The 16,958-nt window shown below is 52.8% G+C and overlaps 2 protein-coding genes across 2 annotated transcripts; one reads left to right on the top strand and one right to left on the bottom strand.

Annotated features, from left to right (window-relative positions):
• Nucleotides 1–1,409: 1,409 nt before the first annotated feature.
• On the bottom strand, nt 1,410–2,336 carry LOC128903547 (olfactory receptor 14J1-like). Its single transcript, XM_054187563.1, has one exon. The coding sequence runs from the start codon at nt 2,334–2,336 to the stop codon at nt 1,410–1,412; it is 927 nt and encodes a 308-aa protein (XP_054043538.1).
• A 12,014-nt stretch (nt 2,337–14,350) lies between these two features.
• LOC128903548 (olfactory receptor 14A16-like) lies at nt 14,351–15,310 on the top strand. Its single transcript, XM_054187564.1, has one exon. The coding sequence runs from the start codon at nt 14,351–14,353 to the stop codon at nt 15,308–15,310; it is 960 nt and encodes a 319-aa protein (XP_054043539.1).
• Nucleotides 15,311–16,958: the final 1,648 nt, after the last annotated feature.

A 16,958-nucleotide genomic window follows, 5' to 3' on the forward strand; every position in this document is an offset into this window, starting at 1 on the left:
CTGAGCTGGCGGTGTTGCTCTGCAGAGGGAGGGGGCTGTGGTGCCCTGGGGCCATGGGGTGACCCTGCACTGGCCATGCTGGTCGGGATGGGGAGCAAGCCAGCCAGAAAGGGATCACTGCTGCTGAGCCCCCTTCCATCTTCCCTCATTGCTCAGTAGCCAAGGACAGGGCTTGGCAGGACAATGGGATGTCTCCAGTGTCTCAAAGGGCAGGGAAGGGCTGCCCTAGATCAATCCCACTGGTTTTCCAGGACACTGGGCTGAACCATTGTTTAGTCTTATGTCTCTTTTGCCTGCTGGATCCTGGCATTGCAGGGGCCTCGTTAGCCCATGGGCTCTTCAGGTTCACCTTTCCTTCAAGGACACTCTACCTTTGACAGTCACTCATTTGATGAGGTGCCAATCACTGCTCATCCAGACTCACGTACTTTTCTGGGAGATCCCCTGAGCTCTCCTGGCAACTCCAGGTTCCTCTCCAAGATAGCATTGGCCATCAGGCCCACCACAAGTGGGACAATACCAGGAAGGATAAGCAAAAACCATTTGCACTCTGCTTGGACATGTGCCACCAAGAAGGGAGCTCTAGGTCCAGCCTTTCATCCCTAACAGATTCCCATGCAACTCTCACCCTAGAACGCCATGAGGACTTTTCATGGAACAGTTCCTTGGGTGTGTTCCTGATACCAGCTTTGGAAGAGTCACTCAGCCTCTGCCCCTGCCTTGAGGAGTCCCCTCTGACACAGTGGTTCATATGGCCTGTTCCTGCCTGCAGCCACACGGATGCCACTGTAGAGACAACAGGACTGTCACAAGGTACACGAGGCCTTCGGGGGAACACAAAGGCAAGGGCACAGCAGGACAGTGGGGATGTGAGGAGAGACCAGCACTGGAAAGGCCACGTCCTGCTGCTGTCCTTGGCCATGGCTCCAGGGAAGAAGCAGCCCCGACTCGCAGGCGGCACAGACAGAGTGCCCAGCGAGGCAGCCAGGGGCAGCCCCAAGGGCCCCAGGGGCGGATCCTCCATGGGGCAGATGGACATTTGCCTCCTGAACCCCTCCTGCATGCTGGGGCTGCTCGCCCAGCTCCAGAGGGTAGTGAAGAGATGGGAGCTGAGACTAATAATTTTTCCAGATATCTTTATTGAGCTTATCTAAAAAGAGAGCCTGGTCCATATGTAAATGAGGGCTTTGGGTCAAGGAAAAAAGAAGTAGGAAGCCAAGAATTATAATAACAAAGTTCTAGAATAAAAAAACCCAAAACATATAAAAACAATCAAACGAACAAAAAAATCGAATAAGAACAAAAAAATCCCACAAAGAGAAAGTAAAGAAACATTTGAAGGAAAATTAGTCCTGCTTTTTCCTGAGATGCAGTGGGAGCTCCATTGGCACAGTGGACACCTTATTAATCTAAAGAAGATTGTATTCAAATAGTTTCCTCAGGGCATCCTTGAGCTCTTTGTTCCTCATGCTGTAGATGAGGGGGTTCACTGCTGGAGGAACGACCGAGTAGAGGAATGCCACGACCAGATCGAGAACTGGGGAGGAGATGGAGGGGGGCTTCAGGTAGGCAAACATGCCAGTGCTGATGAACAGGGAGACCACGGCCAGGTGAGGGAGGCACGTGGAAAAGGCTTTGTGCCGTCCCTGCTCAGAGGGGATCCTCAGCACGGCCCTGAAGATCTGCACATAGGACAACAGAATCAAAACAAAACACACAAGAGCTAAAAAACAACTTAATATTAGAAGCCCAGCTTTCCTGAGGAAGGAGCCTGAGCAGGAGAGCTTGAGGATGTGGGGGATCTCACAGAAGAACTGGTCCACAGCATTGCCCTGGCAGAGGGGCAGGGAAAATGTACTGGCCGTTTGCAGGAGAGCATTGAGAAACCCACTGCCCCAGGCAGCTGCTGCCATGTGGACACAAGCTCTGCTGCCCATCAGGGTCCCGTAGTGCAGGGGTTTGCAGATGGCAACGTAGCGGTCATAGGACATGACAGTGAGAAGATAAAACTCTGCTGCAGCACAGAAAAAGAAAAAAAAGACCTGTGCTACACATCCCCAGTAGGAGATGGTCCTGTTGTCCCAGAGGGAATTGGCCATGGCTTTGGGGACAGTGGTGGAGATGGATCCCAGGTCAAGAACAGAGAGGTTGAGGAGGAAGAAGTACATGGGGGTGCGGAGGCGGTGGTCACAGGCGATGGCGGTGATGATGAGGCCGTTGGCCAGGAGGGTAGCCAGGTAGATGCCCAGGAAGAGCCCGAAGTGCAAGAGCTGCAGCTCCCGTGTGTCTGCGAATGCCAGGAGGAGGAACTGGCTGATGGAGCTGCTGTTGGACATGTGCTGCCTCTGGGTGTGGAGCACTGAACAAGGAGGAAAGAACAGTGACAAGTCAGGGGAAACTTTTCTGAGTAAAATCAACACCATTTGTCATACTTCACACTCTCTGCCACTGTTTCATTTCCATGAGATCCTTCAGCTCTGTGGCTGGAGCTCAGATTGTTTCTGGCCGAGTGTGCCAGGAGGAGCGGGACCTCTGCCCGCTGGCTGCCCAGGAGTCAGCCCTGCTCTGCAGCAGCAGATTCGTGGGAATGGGGTGGCCAGTCCTGGTGTTCCAATTTGTCAGATAAACCTCTCCTCATGGAAAAAGGGCTTGTCAGTCTCTGCACTCCCATTGCCATGAAACCACAGTTGCAAGAGTGTTGGAGAGAGGTTCTTATACAGCTCTCTCCTGTCTGAACTGGAGATTCTCTTGCATTTCAGAAACCCTCACCATTTCTGCTGCATTCAGGGACAGCAAAGGCAGTCCTGCCAGGCAAGGGGATTGTCTGAGGGTTAGTGCAGAGAGAGGGGAGCTGGTCTGTCCCTCTGTCTTGTTCCCAGCTGCCCTCTGCTTGTGCCTTTCTGAGACAGAGGGGAATCGCACTCACGTGTTGACATGGAAAGGCACCAGGCACTGCTGAGAGCAGAGAAACCCACTGCCGAGAGCTCAGTGTCTCACCCTTTCTCAAGGTCTCAGCACCCCACTTCTCGCCAAGGACACACATGGCTCCTTTCACAAACCCAGCAGCGTTTCCTTGGTCGTAGCGTCTCTGCGCTTTTCCACAGGGCATTCAGGTAACAGCAGGATGCTCCAGGACAGATTGGCATCCTGGAGGGCAGCTCAGTGCTTGGAAGGACACCCCAAGGAGATACCCAAGTGTCCTAGTGATGGTATGTCAGAAAGGGAGAGTCAGCTCATTCCCCAGCCACATAGACTACTTTGCCCACAGCCCCATGCGTTAGAGGAGAGCTTGGACACTTCATTCCCAGGGAAACACTTTCATGGGAGAAATCACAAGACCGGTGCCTGACTCGGCTGCTGCAACTCCCATCCCCAGAGAGCCTGGCTGAGAGAAAGAGAACAATCACAATATCACAAATAGGTGGAGAAACAAGGAAAAACGCAGTGAGGGTCTGGCTGAGAGAGGCCAGGGCAGAGACAGCCGGGCACTCAGGACAGCGTTACCCTCACCCAGATGTTCACGCAACCTCCCAGACACCAACTGTGCCTGGATCCTGCTCTCAATCCCTGTGTTCTGCAGAGGGAAATGGGCATGTGTCTGGAGAGCTGGCCCAGGGCTCTGCTGGAGCTCTGGCTTCACAGGTGCTTCATGCCTTGAACCACAGAGCCCTGAGGGCTGAGGCTTTGCTGGGTGGGAGAGGAGGCGAGGGGGCTTGCTCAGGGGAAGGGGTCTGCATTGGAGGGGATCATACGGAGTTTTATGAATCCTTCCTCCCACAGCCATTTCAGGTTTGTGTTTCCACAAATTCCCTGACCCTATCCCTGTTGCCGGGAGATTTTCCTCACTGGAGGTGTTTCCCTGTCCCATGTCTTTTCCCTGTCAGCTCTCACAGACCCCATCCCAACCCCTGTGCACTCCCCTTGGCCCCACAGAAACCTGCCTGTTTGCCGGGCACTGCCTGGGTTCATGTTCCTGTTTGCAGGTGGAAAAGGGCAGGTCAGAACAACCCCGATGGGTCCAGCAGAGCTGATGCTGGTGCTGCCCATGGGCAGAGGAGTGGCTGAAGGCACTCCAGGAGGTTCCTGGCAGACCTACTGACCACTCAAAGCTACAGCTCAGGAGTCTCACTGACTTCTTCCCACTTGAGAGCTCCCTATACATGTATCCCTTTCTCTACCTCCCCACCCTCTCACTAGGAAAATAAAAACACAAACACAGGAAAGCTCCTTATCTGTAACGTAATTCCTGCCTTGAGCTTCCCCTTGAAAAGTGCCCTCAGAAATGTCCTGGGGGTGAACTGGAGCTGAGAGCAGCCCTGACCCACGCAGCGCCCCCTTGACAGCAGGACACTCTCCTGCCAGGAGCTGCCTCTTCCACCCACACCTTCTCCCCGCACTGCTGCTGGGAGCTCCTCAGGGAAACCGAGGGCTCATCCTGACAGGAGATAAGTCCCTGCCACAGCACAAAGCACCCTTGGGTGCAGGGACCCTGCTCTGAAGGACAGACCCCTGGCTGCACACCCACCTTCACACTCTGCAGCCCTCCCTGGGTGAAGGCAGCTGATGTGCCCTGTCCGTTTGACAGAGCCATGGGGAAGCCCTGCTCCAAAGCAAGTCCTTTTTCTCTATGTTGGAGAACCTCTGAGAGACCTCCTGATAGATCCCAGAGGCTGTGGGATGTGCCAGCTTCAGGAGATCATTCCAGGAACCGCAGCTGCATTGCCCTGCAGCCAGAGACTTACCCTGTTCAGGGCTGGGAAGATTTTTCTCCAGCTGAGCTCTCCTCTCTCCTCCCACCCCAGACTGCCTTTACACCCTCTCTGCCTCCCTCCTCTGCCCTCGCTGCCTGCAGGCAGTGCCCTCAGCCCTGCTGCGCTTGGCAGAGGAGCTGCTCCTGGGCAGAGCTGTCTCTCTGCAGCGCTGCCCGCTTGCCATGAGCTCCCTCCATGCCAGGAGCCCAGCCCAGCTCAGACGCAGAGGACCAGCCCAAGGCAGCCCTTTCTTTGCCCCCTTGGGGCTCCCTCCAGGTGTCCCTGGGGCTCCAGGGGAACCTGCTGATGTAATTGCTGAAAGTTAAAGAAGAAACAAATATAGCGTGTGGCCACTGCTGAGATTCATGGGAGCAGGTGTGGGTAGATCTGAGATTGTCTATGTCCTCTTTGCCTCGATCTTTCCCTGCAAGGTCTCCCAGGCCTCTGTGACTTGAGGCAGGACCCTGGAGGAGAACAACCAGCGGTGGATGGGCATCAAGTCAGGAGTCACTTGAGCAAGCACCATCCTCACCAGTCTCTAGGACAGGATGGGTGGCATCCCAGGGAGCTGAGAGAGCAGGCCGATGTCACAGAGAGGCCCCTTCCATCATCTTTGAAAGTGGGGGCACTCCCTGATGACTGGCGGCACCCAAATATTGCATGCACCTTTCAGAAATGCCCCATGGATGAGCAGGGGAGTGAAAGGCTGTGCTCTGTGGTCCAGAGCAGGTCCCCTCAGATGCAACCTGCCCTGTTTAATGTGTTTGTAATGACCCAGAGGAGACGAGAGAGTGCTTTTCCATCACAGTTGTAGATGACAGCATATGGAGGAGAACAGACAATTCCAAATTAGGAAAAGCTCTCAGGTTGTCTCTGACCACAGAAGTCATTCACATCAGGTGCCAGGGTGCTTCACAGGTGTCCCCAGACAGCCCTGACCACATCCTTTTCATTCCTTGAAACCACAACTGCTTCTCTTTTTTTATCCAAATCCCCTCCAAAATGAACGACTTCCTTGTTCATCCATTCCCCCTTGGCCATGCTTTTCTTTTTTCTTACAACCTTGGGGTATATCTGAGGTGGTTGGTGTGCTGATTTTCAAACTCAGGTGGCAACTCCATTAGGCAAATCATTCTCTTTCATTACCTGTGGGATCCTGCAATTCCCCATATTCTCATCTGGTTTGAGGCACTGTCCACAAAACCTGCAATGTTGACCATTTGGACTTTGAGTCCAGAGGGACCTTGACACACCTGGGGACTTGGCCAAATGAAACCTCCTGAAGTTTCATAAGGCAAAGGGGGCAAGGTGTGCACTGGGGGCAGAACAAAGCCAGTGCACTGGGACAGGCTGTGACGCGACTGGCTGAGGAGTGTCCTGGGCAGAAGGGTGTGGGAGATATGGTGGATGCCATAGATGGATCCCATTGTGAAAGGAGGACGGAGAAACTGGAGAAAGTCCAGAGGAAGTCTGTCGGGATGGGGTTAGGGGCCTGAAGCACGTGAGCTGTGTGGAGAGGCTGAGACAACCGGTCCTCTTTAGTCTGCTGAAGGGGAGGCACAGGGCAGCCTAAGAGCAGGTGACATCTTCCTGGAGAGATGAAGGTGGAGGCAAACTCTCCTGCTGTGGCAGATGTTTGGCAGAGGCAACAGCGGCAAGCATCCTCCATGGAGCTTTATACCAAATATTAGGAAAAACGGAGTAGGCGGACGTTGAGCTGCAGCAGGACACCCATCGACTCTCTGTTATCTCCATCTTTGGAGGTTTTCAGCTCCCCAGAATGTCACCCAACCTGACCCTGGGATTGACAACCCTACCTTTGGGTGAGAGGCTGGACCAGAGGCTCCCCCTCCAACCCCTTTCCCAAAAGCCCTTCCATGAGCCTGTGCCTTGCACTGTGCCCCAGGAGAAGAGAGTCAGGTACAGGTGAGGGTTTGACAAGTAATAGTAACTGTCGGGAAGGAAATAAAAGAACTTTAGTTCATCCTCATGAAGAATAAGAGTTCCCTTGCAGCACTGTCCTCTTTCTGTTCTTAGTGATAGTGCCATGAATTCCAAAACATGCTTGAGAGCTTCTCTGTTTTCCCTTGTCTCTGAAACTCAGCCTTCTCAGACCTGGAAAGGACTACTTCAAATCTCTGCCACCCAAATCTCTCCCATTGTTTCTCATGCTTTTACCCCAAGACCTTTCTTCCCATCGCTTCAGCACGCTGTGGAGCCTCTTGTTTAGCTGGGTGAAGTCAGGGTACTCTCTCGCACAGCCTGGCCTAAAAATCCTCTCTAGGTCATGATCCCGCTTCTATCACCTCATGTTACGTACAGCTCCAGCCCCCTTCTGCAGAGCTCCAGTGACTGGGCAGGTTTCCTTTTTTTCCTGCTTGTTCACCTTTGCTACATTTTTTTACTGTATTCATACCAATTATTGTCTGATGTAACGCATTTATCTCCTCACAACTTCACCCATTTCCAGTTGCAGTCTGAGACATCTCCCCTCTTGCAGCAGACATTGTGCAAAATCCTATGGAAGGCCACTTTCCATGCTATGGAATGTCACTTCAGTGCTGCATGTTCATTTGGGTTAAAACGAACAGAAACAAACACAGAAAAAAACACACTGGGCTAGTTTTTCAGAGAGGCAGTTTCAAAGTGGCAAAGCAGTTCAATACATAAATATTGAGAGCCAAGTTCACATTTCCAGCAAGGGGAAAGGTCCCAATTTGCTAATTAAACTCTTTGGCCCATCCTGCCTGGAGTTGTACAGCAGTTGTGTCACACAGTAGCCAGTGTCAGAGGGAAGAGGGAGGCAGCGGGAACTGGAATGGTTTGGGCTCAAATGGAACTCAGACCCTGAGCTGGCAGGACAACACTGGCCGCAGTCGGACACAGGTTCCCTGAGACGACTGTGAGTTCAGACCATGGGCGTGGAGGATGCACAAACCTCTTGAAGTCCCATCTCGGCAGGGGAAGAGGAAGGGTTTGTGAGAGACATGGGCATGCAGGGAAAGAGCAGTGTGTGCATAGCAATGAGCGTGTGAAAGGCCGGAGAAGGACCTGAAATAGCAAGGGGTGTCAGGCTGAAATGTCAGAGGTTGAATTTTCACTCTGAGGCAGCAGAATGAGGAGGATACGCACTTCAGCGCTGGGTTGTGGAGCTAAATAGAGGATTCTAGCATGTCTGGGGCTTGCAAATCTTGGGGGATAAATGAGCATTGACAACGCTTTTGGAAGAAAGCAAATAGGTTGGGAGGGGACACCCACAGGAACTGGCAAATCCTTATAAATCCACAGCTTTTTTTTTGGAGCTAATGAAGCCGGCACAGGCATGGGACAGTGTAGCTGCAGTGGGCATGGCTTTGGGCCTTGACACCCCAACAGACCTGAGTAGGCTTCTGCCTCTTCCACTGAGACCCATGAGAAGGCACTCGCTCCTTAAAGCTCCAGCACCTCGTTGCCTCCTCACCCACCCACCACAGAGCCTGCAAAGGGTCCTCCTGCTGACCAGTACCCGGCTTCACACACTCACACATTACACAGAGCCCTGAGCATTCCAAGAGGGAAAGGAGCTCCCTCCCCAAAGGATGGGGGTCAGGCCTTGGCCATCCTGCTTGGGGAAGCAAATCAAGGGCTTTCACAATGACTTCCATGTTTAAATTTCTTCCTGTAGCAAGTGTCTCTGACATCCTTTCCTGCTTCACCAGCCCCCAGGGACAGGAACTTTGTCTGCTCATTCCCTCCTCCGTCTCTTCAGAGGCGGAGATCAGCAGGGCCTGCTAACACCCCCAGAAACCTGGAGGTTTGCTTCTGACTTTTACTTCTCCGGGGGCTTGCTCAGTCTTTCAGGATCTGCAGTGCAGGAGCTCGGCACCAGAGGGCTCATTAACACGCCAAACGCCCTAAGGAGCCAGCTCTGAGCCTAATTCTCCTTTAGTCTTCCATTCTTATGGGGTTCATGAGAGAGGTGTCAGGAGTGGAGTCAAAGTGAAAAGATGCCAAAGCCAAGAGCCCAAGGGAATGAAATACTGGATTTTCAATAGCCAGTTCTGCATTAACACAGTGCTGCAGCTGGGTTACAGCACTGTCCTCTTTCTGAGGAATTTGAAAACTCACAGAATCACCGAATGATAAGGCTTGGAAGGGACCTCGGGAGATCGTCTAGTCCAACCCCCCTGCCAGAGCAGTGTCACCTAGAGCAGGTGAAAGTCTTCCCTACAGAAGTCTTCTCTAGGTGCTGATCCCAATGATATCACCTCATGTTACGTACGGCTCCATCCTCCTTCTGCTGAGCTTCATTGATGGGCAGTTTTCCTGTTTCTTTCATGGTGGTTAGCCTTCCCTGCCTTTTTGTATTGTATGCATGTCAAATAGTGTCAGAAGCAACACATTTATCCTCCACACCTTCACCCATTTCCGGCTGCAGTCTGAGATATTTCCCCTCTTGGAGCAGACATTGTGCAAAGCTGCTCCATGTAGGGAAACCCACTTTAGTGCTGCATATTCGTTTGGGTTAGAGAGAAGCACCAAAGACACGCTGAGCTAGTTTTTCAAACAGTTTCAAAGTGGCGTAAAAGATCAAATCCAGAAAAGCCAAGTTAAAAAAAGGGAGGAAAAATGGGCACATCTGTATATTCTGAACTGACAAATTTTCTGTCAGTGAAGAGAATGTCCCACAGCCTATGGGATGTTTTCATCAGTTGTCCCTGTGGGAAGCTGGGTTTCTTGGGCCTCTTGGCTTGACCCTGCCGCACTCCCATTTCCAGCAAGAGGAAAAGCTCCGGCTGAGGCATCAAACTGTTGCCCATCGTGCCTGGAGAGCCAGGACAGTTGTGTCACACAATACCCAGTGTCAGAGGCGAGAGGGAGGCAGTGCGAATTGAAATTGTTTGGGCTCAAATGTGGGAAATACTGTTTCCCATGATATTCTCCTGGAGAAACTGGCTGCTCATGGCTTGGACGGGGGAACGATTCATCAGGTGAAAAACTGGCTGGAAGGTGGGCCCCAAAGAGTGGTGGTGAATGGAGTTCCATCCAGTTGGCAGCTGGTCACAAGTGGTGTTCCCCAGGGCTCGGTGCTGGGGCCCATTCTCTTTAATGTCTTTATCAATTATCTGGATGAATGGAACGAGTGAACCCTCAGTAAGTTCGCAGACGACACCAAGTTGGGAGGGAGTGTCGACCTGCTTGAGGGTAGGAAGGCTCTGCAGAGGGATCTGCACAGGCTTACGGACCGATGGGTCGAGGCCAATGGTATGAGGTTCAACAGGGCCAAGCGCCAGGTCCTCTACTAAGGTCACAACAACGCCGTGCAGCACTACAGGCCTGGGGAGGAGTGGCTTGAAAACTGCCCGGCAAAAAAGGACCTGGGGGTGTTGGTCAACAGCCGGCTGACTACGAGCCAGCAGTGTGCCCAGGTGGCCAAGAAGGCCAACAGCATCCTGGCCTTTACCAGGAACAGTGTGATGAGTTGGACCATGGAAGTGATCGTCCCCCTGTGCTGGGCGCTGGTGAGGTCCCACCTGGAGTGCTGTGTCCAGTTTTAGGCCCCTCACTACAAGAAAGACATTGTGGGGCTGGAGCGGGTCCAGAGAAGTGCAAGGGAGCTGGCGAGGGGTCTGGAGCACAAGTCCTGTGAGGAGCGTCTGAGGGAAATGGGGGTGTTCAGCGTGGAGAAAAGGAGGCTGAGGGGAGACCTTCTTGCTCTCTGCAACTCCCTGAAAGGAGAGTGTAGAGAGGTGGGGGTTGGTCTCTTCTCCCAACTAACAAGCGATAGGACAAGAGGAAATGGCCTCAAGTTGCGCCAGGGGAAGTTTAGACTGGACATTAAGAAAAATTTTTACACTGAAAGGGTTATCAAATATTGGAACAGGCTGCCCAGGGAAGTGGTGGAATCCCCATCCCTGGAGGTATTTCAAATTCGACGGGTCAACGTAGTGCTTAGCGACATGGATCAGTGATGGTTTTTGTCAGTGCTAGGTTGATGGTTGGACTTGCTGATCTGAAAGGTCCCTTCCAACCTAGACAATTCTATGATACTGTGACCCCCCAGTTTCTCTAGGAGGTGGTCTGGGCTACCTTTTTCTTCCAGTACCCAAGTTGCAGATGTTGTGGTCCCTCTAGTGCCCAGTCCAGACTTAGGCCCTGAAAAATAACTTGCTCGCAGGCATATTCTACTCTCTGGTCTCTCTGGTTTGGTGTTTGCTTGTGGTTAAACCACTAACATACGCACCAATGTTATATGCATATGCACCATTATCACCAGTTGCCTGCCGCCCAAAGTACAAAAGGTCTGATGACTTGTGGTTCCCACTCCAGTGTCTGGCACTTGAACCTCCATCTGTGCAGAGAGACCAGAGAGCTCCCTCGCCCCACAAATCTCTTGGAAAAGGAGGTATTAAGAAAACAGGACAGGCTGTGGTGATCAGTTGTGGGGCACAGCCAGGGAAGTGTCCTGACCAGCCACCTGTTTGCACATGACCATCTCATTTCATCCTCTTTCCTCTCTCTTGTCCCATCTTGTTCCTCTAGAAACCTTTGGTCCTTTCCTAGAAATCCCACAGCAAGTCTTACACAGTCCTCAAATGTGCTTTCTGGCCTCCCAGCATGAGTCTCAGACACCCAAGACAAAAACCCCCCTCCTCCATAGGCAAGGTCATCCTGGCAGGCTCTTCCATTGGCCCACTTAACTAACTAAATTGACACAACTATGTCAGGACTTTCTTGGAATTATTGTCTTACCTTTTGAGTTCTGAATTGCTCCTCAGAAAGCATGGCAGCTCACGTCCTACAAATGGCAATCCTTTCTTTTTTATGGAAGGGCTGGAGACAAGGTCAGATGGAAATGCCTACATGGTGTATGTAGGTATATGCAGCCTTGTGCAGGAGGAGTGGGGGTTATTAGAATCAAAGAATCATAGAATGGTTTGGGTTGGAAGGGATCTAAAAGATCATCTAGTCCAACCCTCTTCCATGAGCAGGGACACCTCCCACTAGTTCAGGTTGCTCAAAGCTCCTGACCTTGGACACTTCCAGGGGTGGGGCATCCACAACTGCTCTGGGCAACCTGTTCCAGGGTCTCACCACACTCATCATAAAGCATTTCTTCCTTACGTCCAATCTAAATCTACCCTCTTTCAGTTTAAAGCCATTGTCCCTTGTTCTGTTGTTACCGGCCTTGGTAAAAAGTCTCCCTCCATCTTTCTTGGCCTATGACCACTATGTTTTCATCTGCAAACAGCGTGGCGAGAGCCCAGAGATCTCCCAAGGTGGGGTTTGGAGGCCATCCTTTTCGATGCAAAGGAAGGTGAGAGCAAGGTGGGGCAGCCGGGTGGATGACTACAGCCTGCAGGGAAAGAGGCAGAGGTGATGGAACACCGTAGGACAGCCTGTGGTGGAGAAGACAGAGGGATGTGGCAAAGCTGAAAGGCCCCTGACAGAGCCAACCTCTTCATGCCTTGGGCTGTTGTCTCTGCCACTGATGCCTATGAGGAGACAACCAGTCCTTCCAGCACTGGGGTCTCATTGCCTCCTTGTCCATACTCAGGAGCCTCTGGTGGTGTCGTACCATAGCCCTGTCCTTGGCATTGCACATCCCCACATCACAGTGTCCCAGAAAGAGCCCTGAGGAATGAGTGAGGGACAGGATGTCCCTTCCTGGGGGCTGGGGGTCGTGCCTTGGCCCTTTGGGTGATGGGGTCAGGGCTTGGCCCTTTGCGCTAATGAAACACATCCAGGTTTACTCAGCATCAGAGACACCTTCACCTTGCTTTCTCTGACCTGTCATCGCAGCCTCCACGTTACTGCTCCAACCAGACCCTGGTGATAATTTCTGAGTGGTGTCCCATAGTGGGACCCATTAAGACTACAAGAAACTTTGGAGTTTGAACCTGACTTTGACTCCTTGAGAGGTTTCTTCAACTTCCTCTCAGCATCCGAGGTTCATGGACTTGGCATCAAACCCACCAGAGGGGTCATTAAAAGGCCTTGGGCTGGTCCTCTGCGTCTGAGCTGGGCTGGGCTCCTGGCATGGAGGGAGCTCATGGCAAGCGGGCAGCGCTGCAGAGAGACGGCTCTGCCCAGGAGCAGCTCCTCTGCCAAGCGCAGCAGGGCTGAGGGCACTGCCTGCAGGCACCCGAGAGGAGCCAGGCACAGAGAGGACAAAGGCAGCTGGGAGTGGGAGGAGAGTTCTGAGCTTGTTCTTGGGGAAATCTTCACCCCTGTTGACACAGTCAGTCTCTGGCTGTAGGGCAAGGCAGGGGAGTCTCCTGGAGGGATGTTCTAGGGCTGGCTGAGAGGAGCTGTCAGGATGGCTCTCCTGGCTTCTCTGGTGTGGAGAAGGAGGACGTGCTTCAGAGCAGGGCTGCCCTGCTGCACCATGGCAGCGACAATGAAGGACGGCTGCCTTCTGCGAGGGACTGTGGCAGGGTTTTGAAGACAGGTGGGTGTGCAGGCAGGGGTGCCCAGGGCTGTCCTTGAGAGCAGGGTCCCTGCACCCCAGGGGGCTTTGTGCCAGGGCAGGGACTCTGCTGCTTGCCAGGGTCAGCTCTCAGCCTGCCCAAGGAGTTCCCCCCCGAGCTTCTGTGGGGAGAAGCTCTGGGGCAAAGGAGAGACTCCCCTCAGGGCAGGGTCCTTTGGCTCTTTTGAGAGTGTGCTGTGTGGGTCAGGGCTGCCCACAGCTGCAGATCTCCCCCAGAGCACTGGCAGAGCAGCATTTACAGAGGAAAGACAAGGCAGGGGCTGCCTGGAAGATGAAGACATTGCAGGGTCTGTGCTCTCAGCTGTCTCCTGAGGGAAAGGAGCTGTCACTGTTCCACTGAGGGATCAGCAGATCTGCCAGAAAGCTCACAAAGCGCCTTCACCCCCTCCTCTCCCTACACACAGCACCAGCAGCACCTTTGCTTCCAGCATCAGGCTTTCTCTCATCTCCTCCTGAGGAGCCACAAAGAGGGAGATGGCCCTGGGCAGTGCCCTGCTGCCAGGAGGGGTCTGCAGGGCAGAGCTGAGCCCCCAGCGGGTGGGATGGGCTCTGGGAGCAGGGAGAGGGAGGAGACCTGGGCACAGAGAAGCAGCTCCTGGCAGGGGCAGCTCCAGGCAGCAGAGAGCCACTCCACCGGGCTGCATCCCTCTCTGCTCCGCTGCACAGGGACAGAGAAACCAGATGGGAGAAACCAACTTTGAAAATGGACACTTTAACACCCACAAAAGACCATTTTCATCTTCAAGTACATTGTCAGGGAGACCATTGTCCAAGAAAGAGAGGTGTAAGCACAGGACAGCTGGGTGGTGCCCAGCAGGTCACTGGTGTGCAGAGCAGCTCTCCTGACTCTGCACTGGGGCACAGAGAGCCCTTTTGTCCCTCAGGGCTCAGCAGTGTTCAGGCTAAAGGCAATGGGAAAGAGAAGGATTTCTGCCCCTGCAAAGAAAGTGCCCTCAGCAGCACAAACTTGATCTCACAAAAAGGAGCTGAATGAAATTATTCCAAAGGAAGAGAAGTCCTTTTGCGGAGATCTTTTTGGAAACAGAATGAGGTGGGGTCAAAGAAGTCTGCCTTAACTTGCCAAGGTCTTTCCCTCTTTCAACAGTCCCCCATGCCCAGAGCGGAACAAATGTCCAACGGCAGCTCCATCAGCCAGTTCCTCCTCCTGGCATTCGCAGACACACGGGAGCTGCAGCTCTTGCACTTCGGGCTCTTCCTGGGCATCTACCTGGCTGCCCTCCTGGCCAACAGCCTCATCATCACCACCATCGCCTGTGACCACTGCCTCCACACCCCCATGTACTTCTTCCTCCTCAATCTCGCCTTCCTCGACCTTGGCTTCATCTCCACCACTGTCCCCAAAGCCATGGTCAATTCCCTCTGGGACACCAGGGCTATATCCTACACAGGATGTGCTGCCCAGCTTTTTCTGTTTGTCTTCTTCCTTGCCGCAGAGTGTGCCCTTCTCACTGTCATGTCCTATGACCGCTATGTTGCCATCTGCAAACCCCTGCACTACGGGACCCTGATGGGCAGCAGAGCTTGTGTCCACACGGCAGCAGCTGCCTGGGGCAGTGCGTTTCTCACTGCTGTCCTGCACACGGCCAGTACATTTTCCCTGCCCCTCTGCCAGGGCAATGCTGTGGACCAGTTCTTCTGTGAGATCCCCCAGATCCTCAAGCTCTCCTGCTCACACTCCTACCTGAGGGAACTTGGCCTTCTTATATTAAGTGCTTTGTTAGTTTTTGGATGTTTTATTTTCATCGTGCTGTCCTATGTGCAGATGTTCAGGGCCGTGCTGAGGATCCCCTCTCAGCAGGGACGGCACAAAGCCTTCTCCACGTGCCTCCCTCACCTGGCCGTGGTCTCCATCTTTATCAGCACTGGCTTATTTTCTCACCTGAAGCCCCCCTCCATCTCCTCCCCAGTTCTCGATCTGGTGGTGGCAGTGCTGTACTCAGTGGTTCCTCCAGCAGTGAATCCCCTCATCTACAGCATGAGGAACCAGGAGCTCAAGGAGTCCATTAGGAAAGTCATTTATTCGATGTTTGTCAATATTGATAAATTTTTCATCACTGTCCACAAATGACATCTACGGTATCCCAGTGCAGGCCTGTACTCTGTTTATTGTTTTTTCTTTCTAGCATTTCCTGTAGTGTTGTTTATGGTTATTACGTTTTTAAATAATTGTTTGTATTTAGCTCACTCTCCTGAGACATGAACCCATCTCTCTCTATCACCTGAAACCTGTATAAATGTTTTTCTAACACAATTTGAGAGCTGCCACTTCTGTAACGTCTCTCTAATACTGTGACATCTTCCCTGTGCAGTTCCTCAAGTTTTGGCTGTTCTTCCAAAGCTGATATCAGGAACAGGCCCCGATGTTTCACCCCAAAAGGGCCCGAGTAAAAAGCTCGTTGTCATATTGGAAGCTGTTAGGGAATAAGGGTTGGACTTAGGACTCATCTGTTGTTGCCTATTGACGGTGGAGATGGTGAATGGTCACCGAGATACTGTCATAGTGCAGTGTCCCAGCGTGCGACAGGGCAGAGGACGTACTCCAGGAGAAGGATCTGGAGGTGCCTGGAGAGCCTGCGAGATAGGCACGGACTGTGTGCACCTGGGGTGGTCAGTGACTGGAGCCTCACAAAGCGAGCGATCGCCCAAAGTGGAGTCACCCAAAGGGAAAGCATTAAGTCCAGGTATCTGCAAGGAAACAAGATGGACACAGGCAACCCGACACAGACCAACTCCAAAGGGCACCAGCACCTTTACAGCGACCCACCAACAGCAGCACTTACACGACCATGAGCAACACAACCGGCCCCATCCTTTTCCCACTCTGTGGCTGATCTGATGTGAAGGTTGCATGAGTGGTCCCTACATTCCCGGCCCTGGGTCTCTCCATTGCCCCGTGTCCTCCTCCTCCTCCTTGCCATCCCGCCCCAGCAAAGCATGTACATACATTCATGCCAAAACCACACAAACAAGAGTGAGCCCACTCACACAGCAAATAGCCAGGAGCAGAGTTGAGTAAATGTCGTGGTTTAACGCCGGTCAGCAGCTAAGCACCACACAGTCGCCCGCTCATGGTACAATGAGGGAGAGGATCAGAAAGGTAAAAGTGAGACAACTCATGGGTTGAGATAAAGACAGTTTGACAGGGAAAGCAAATGCTGTGTGTGCAAGCAAAGGAAAATAAGGAATTCATCCCCTGTTTCCCATTGGCAGGCAGATATTTAGCACTTTCCAGGAAAGCAGGGCTCCATCACGCATAACGATGACTTGGGAAGACAAATCCCATGACTCTGAACGCTACTCCTTTCCTCCTTCTTCCCACAGATTTTCTTGCTGAGCGCGATGCCCTATGGTATGGAATATCCCTTTGGTCAGTTGGGCTCAGCTGCCCTGGCTGTGTCCCCTCTCAACTCCTTGTGCACCCCCAGCCTAGTCGCTGGTGGGGTGGGGTGAGGAGCAGAAAAGGCCTTGGTGCTGTGCAAGCACGGCTCAGCAATGACTGAAACACTGGTGTGTTACCAACACTGTTTTCATCACAAGTCTAAAACACAGCCCCATACAAGTTACTAGGCAGATAATTAACTCCACCCCAACTGAAACCAGTACTGCAGGACTGACCACGGTGATGAGGCGTGGGGTTTGGCCAGACCAGCACTGACCAGCCACCTCCCCATGGGCAGCTGGCACCTTGAATCCCCCTCCTCCACATCTTCCATAGG

The sequence above is a fragment of the Rissa tridactyla genome, unplaced genomic scaffold, assembly GCF_028500815.1.
Source record: "Rissa tridactyla isolate bRisTri1 unplaced genomic scaffold, bRisTri1.patW.cur.20221130 scaffold_47, whole genome shotgun sequence".
Taxonomy (NCBI): Eukaryota; Metazoa; Chordata; class Aves; order Charadriiformes; family Laridae; genus Rissa; species Rissa tridactyla.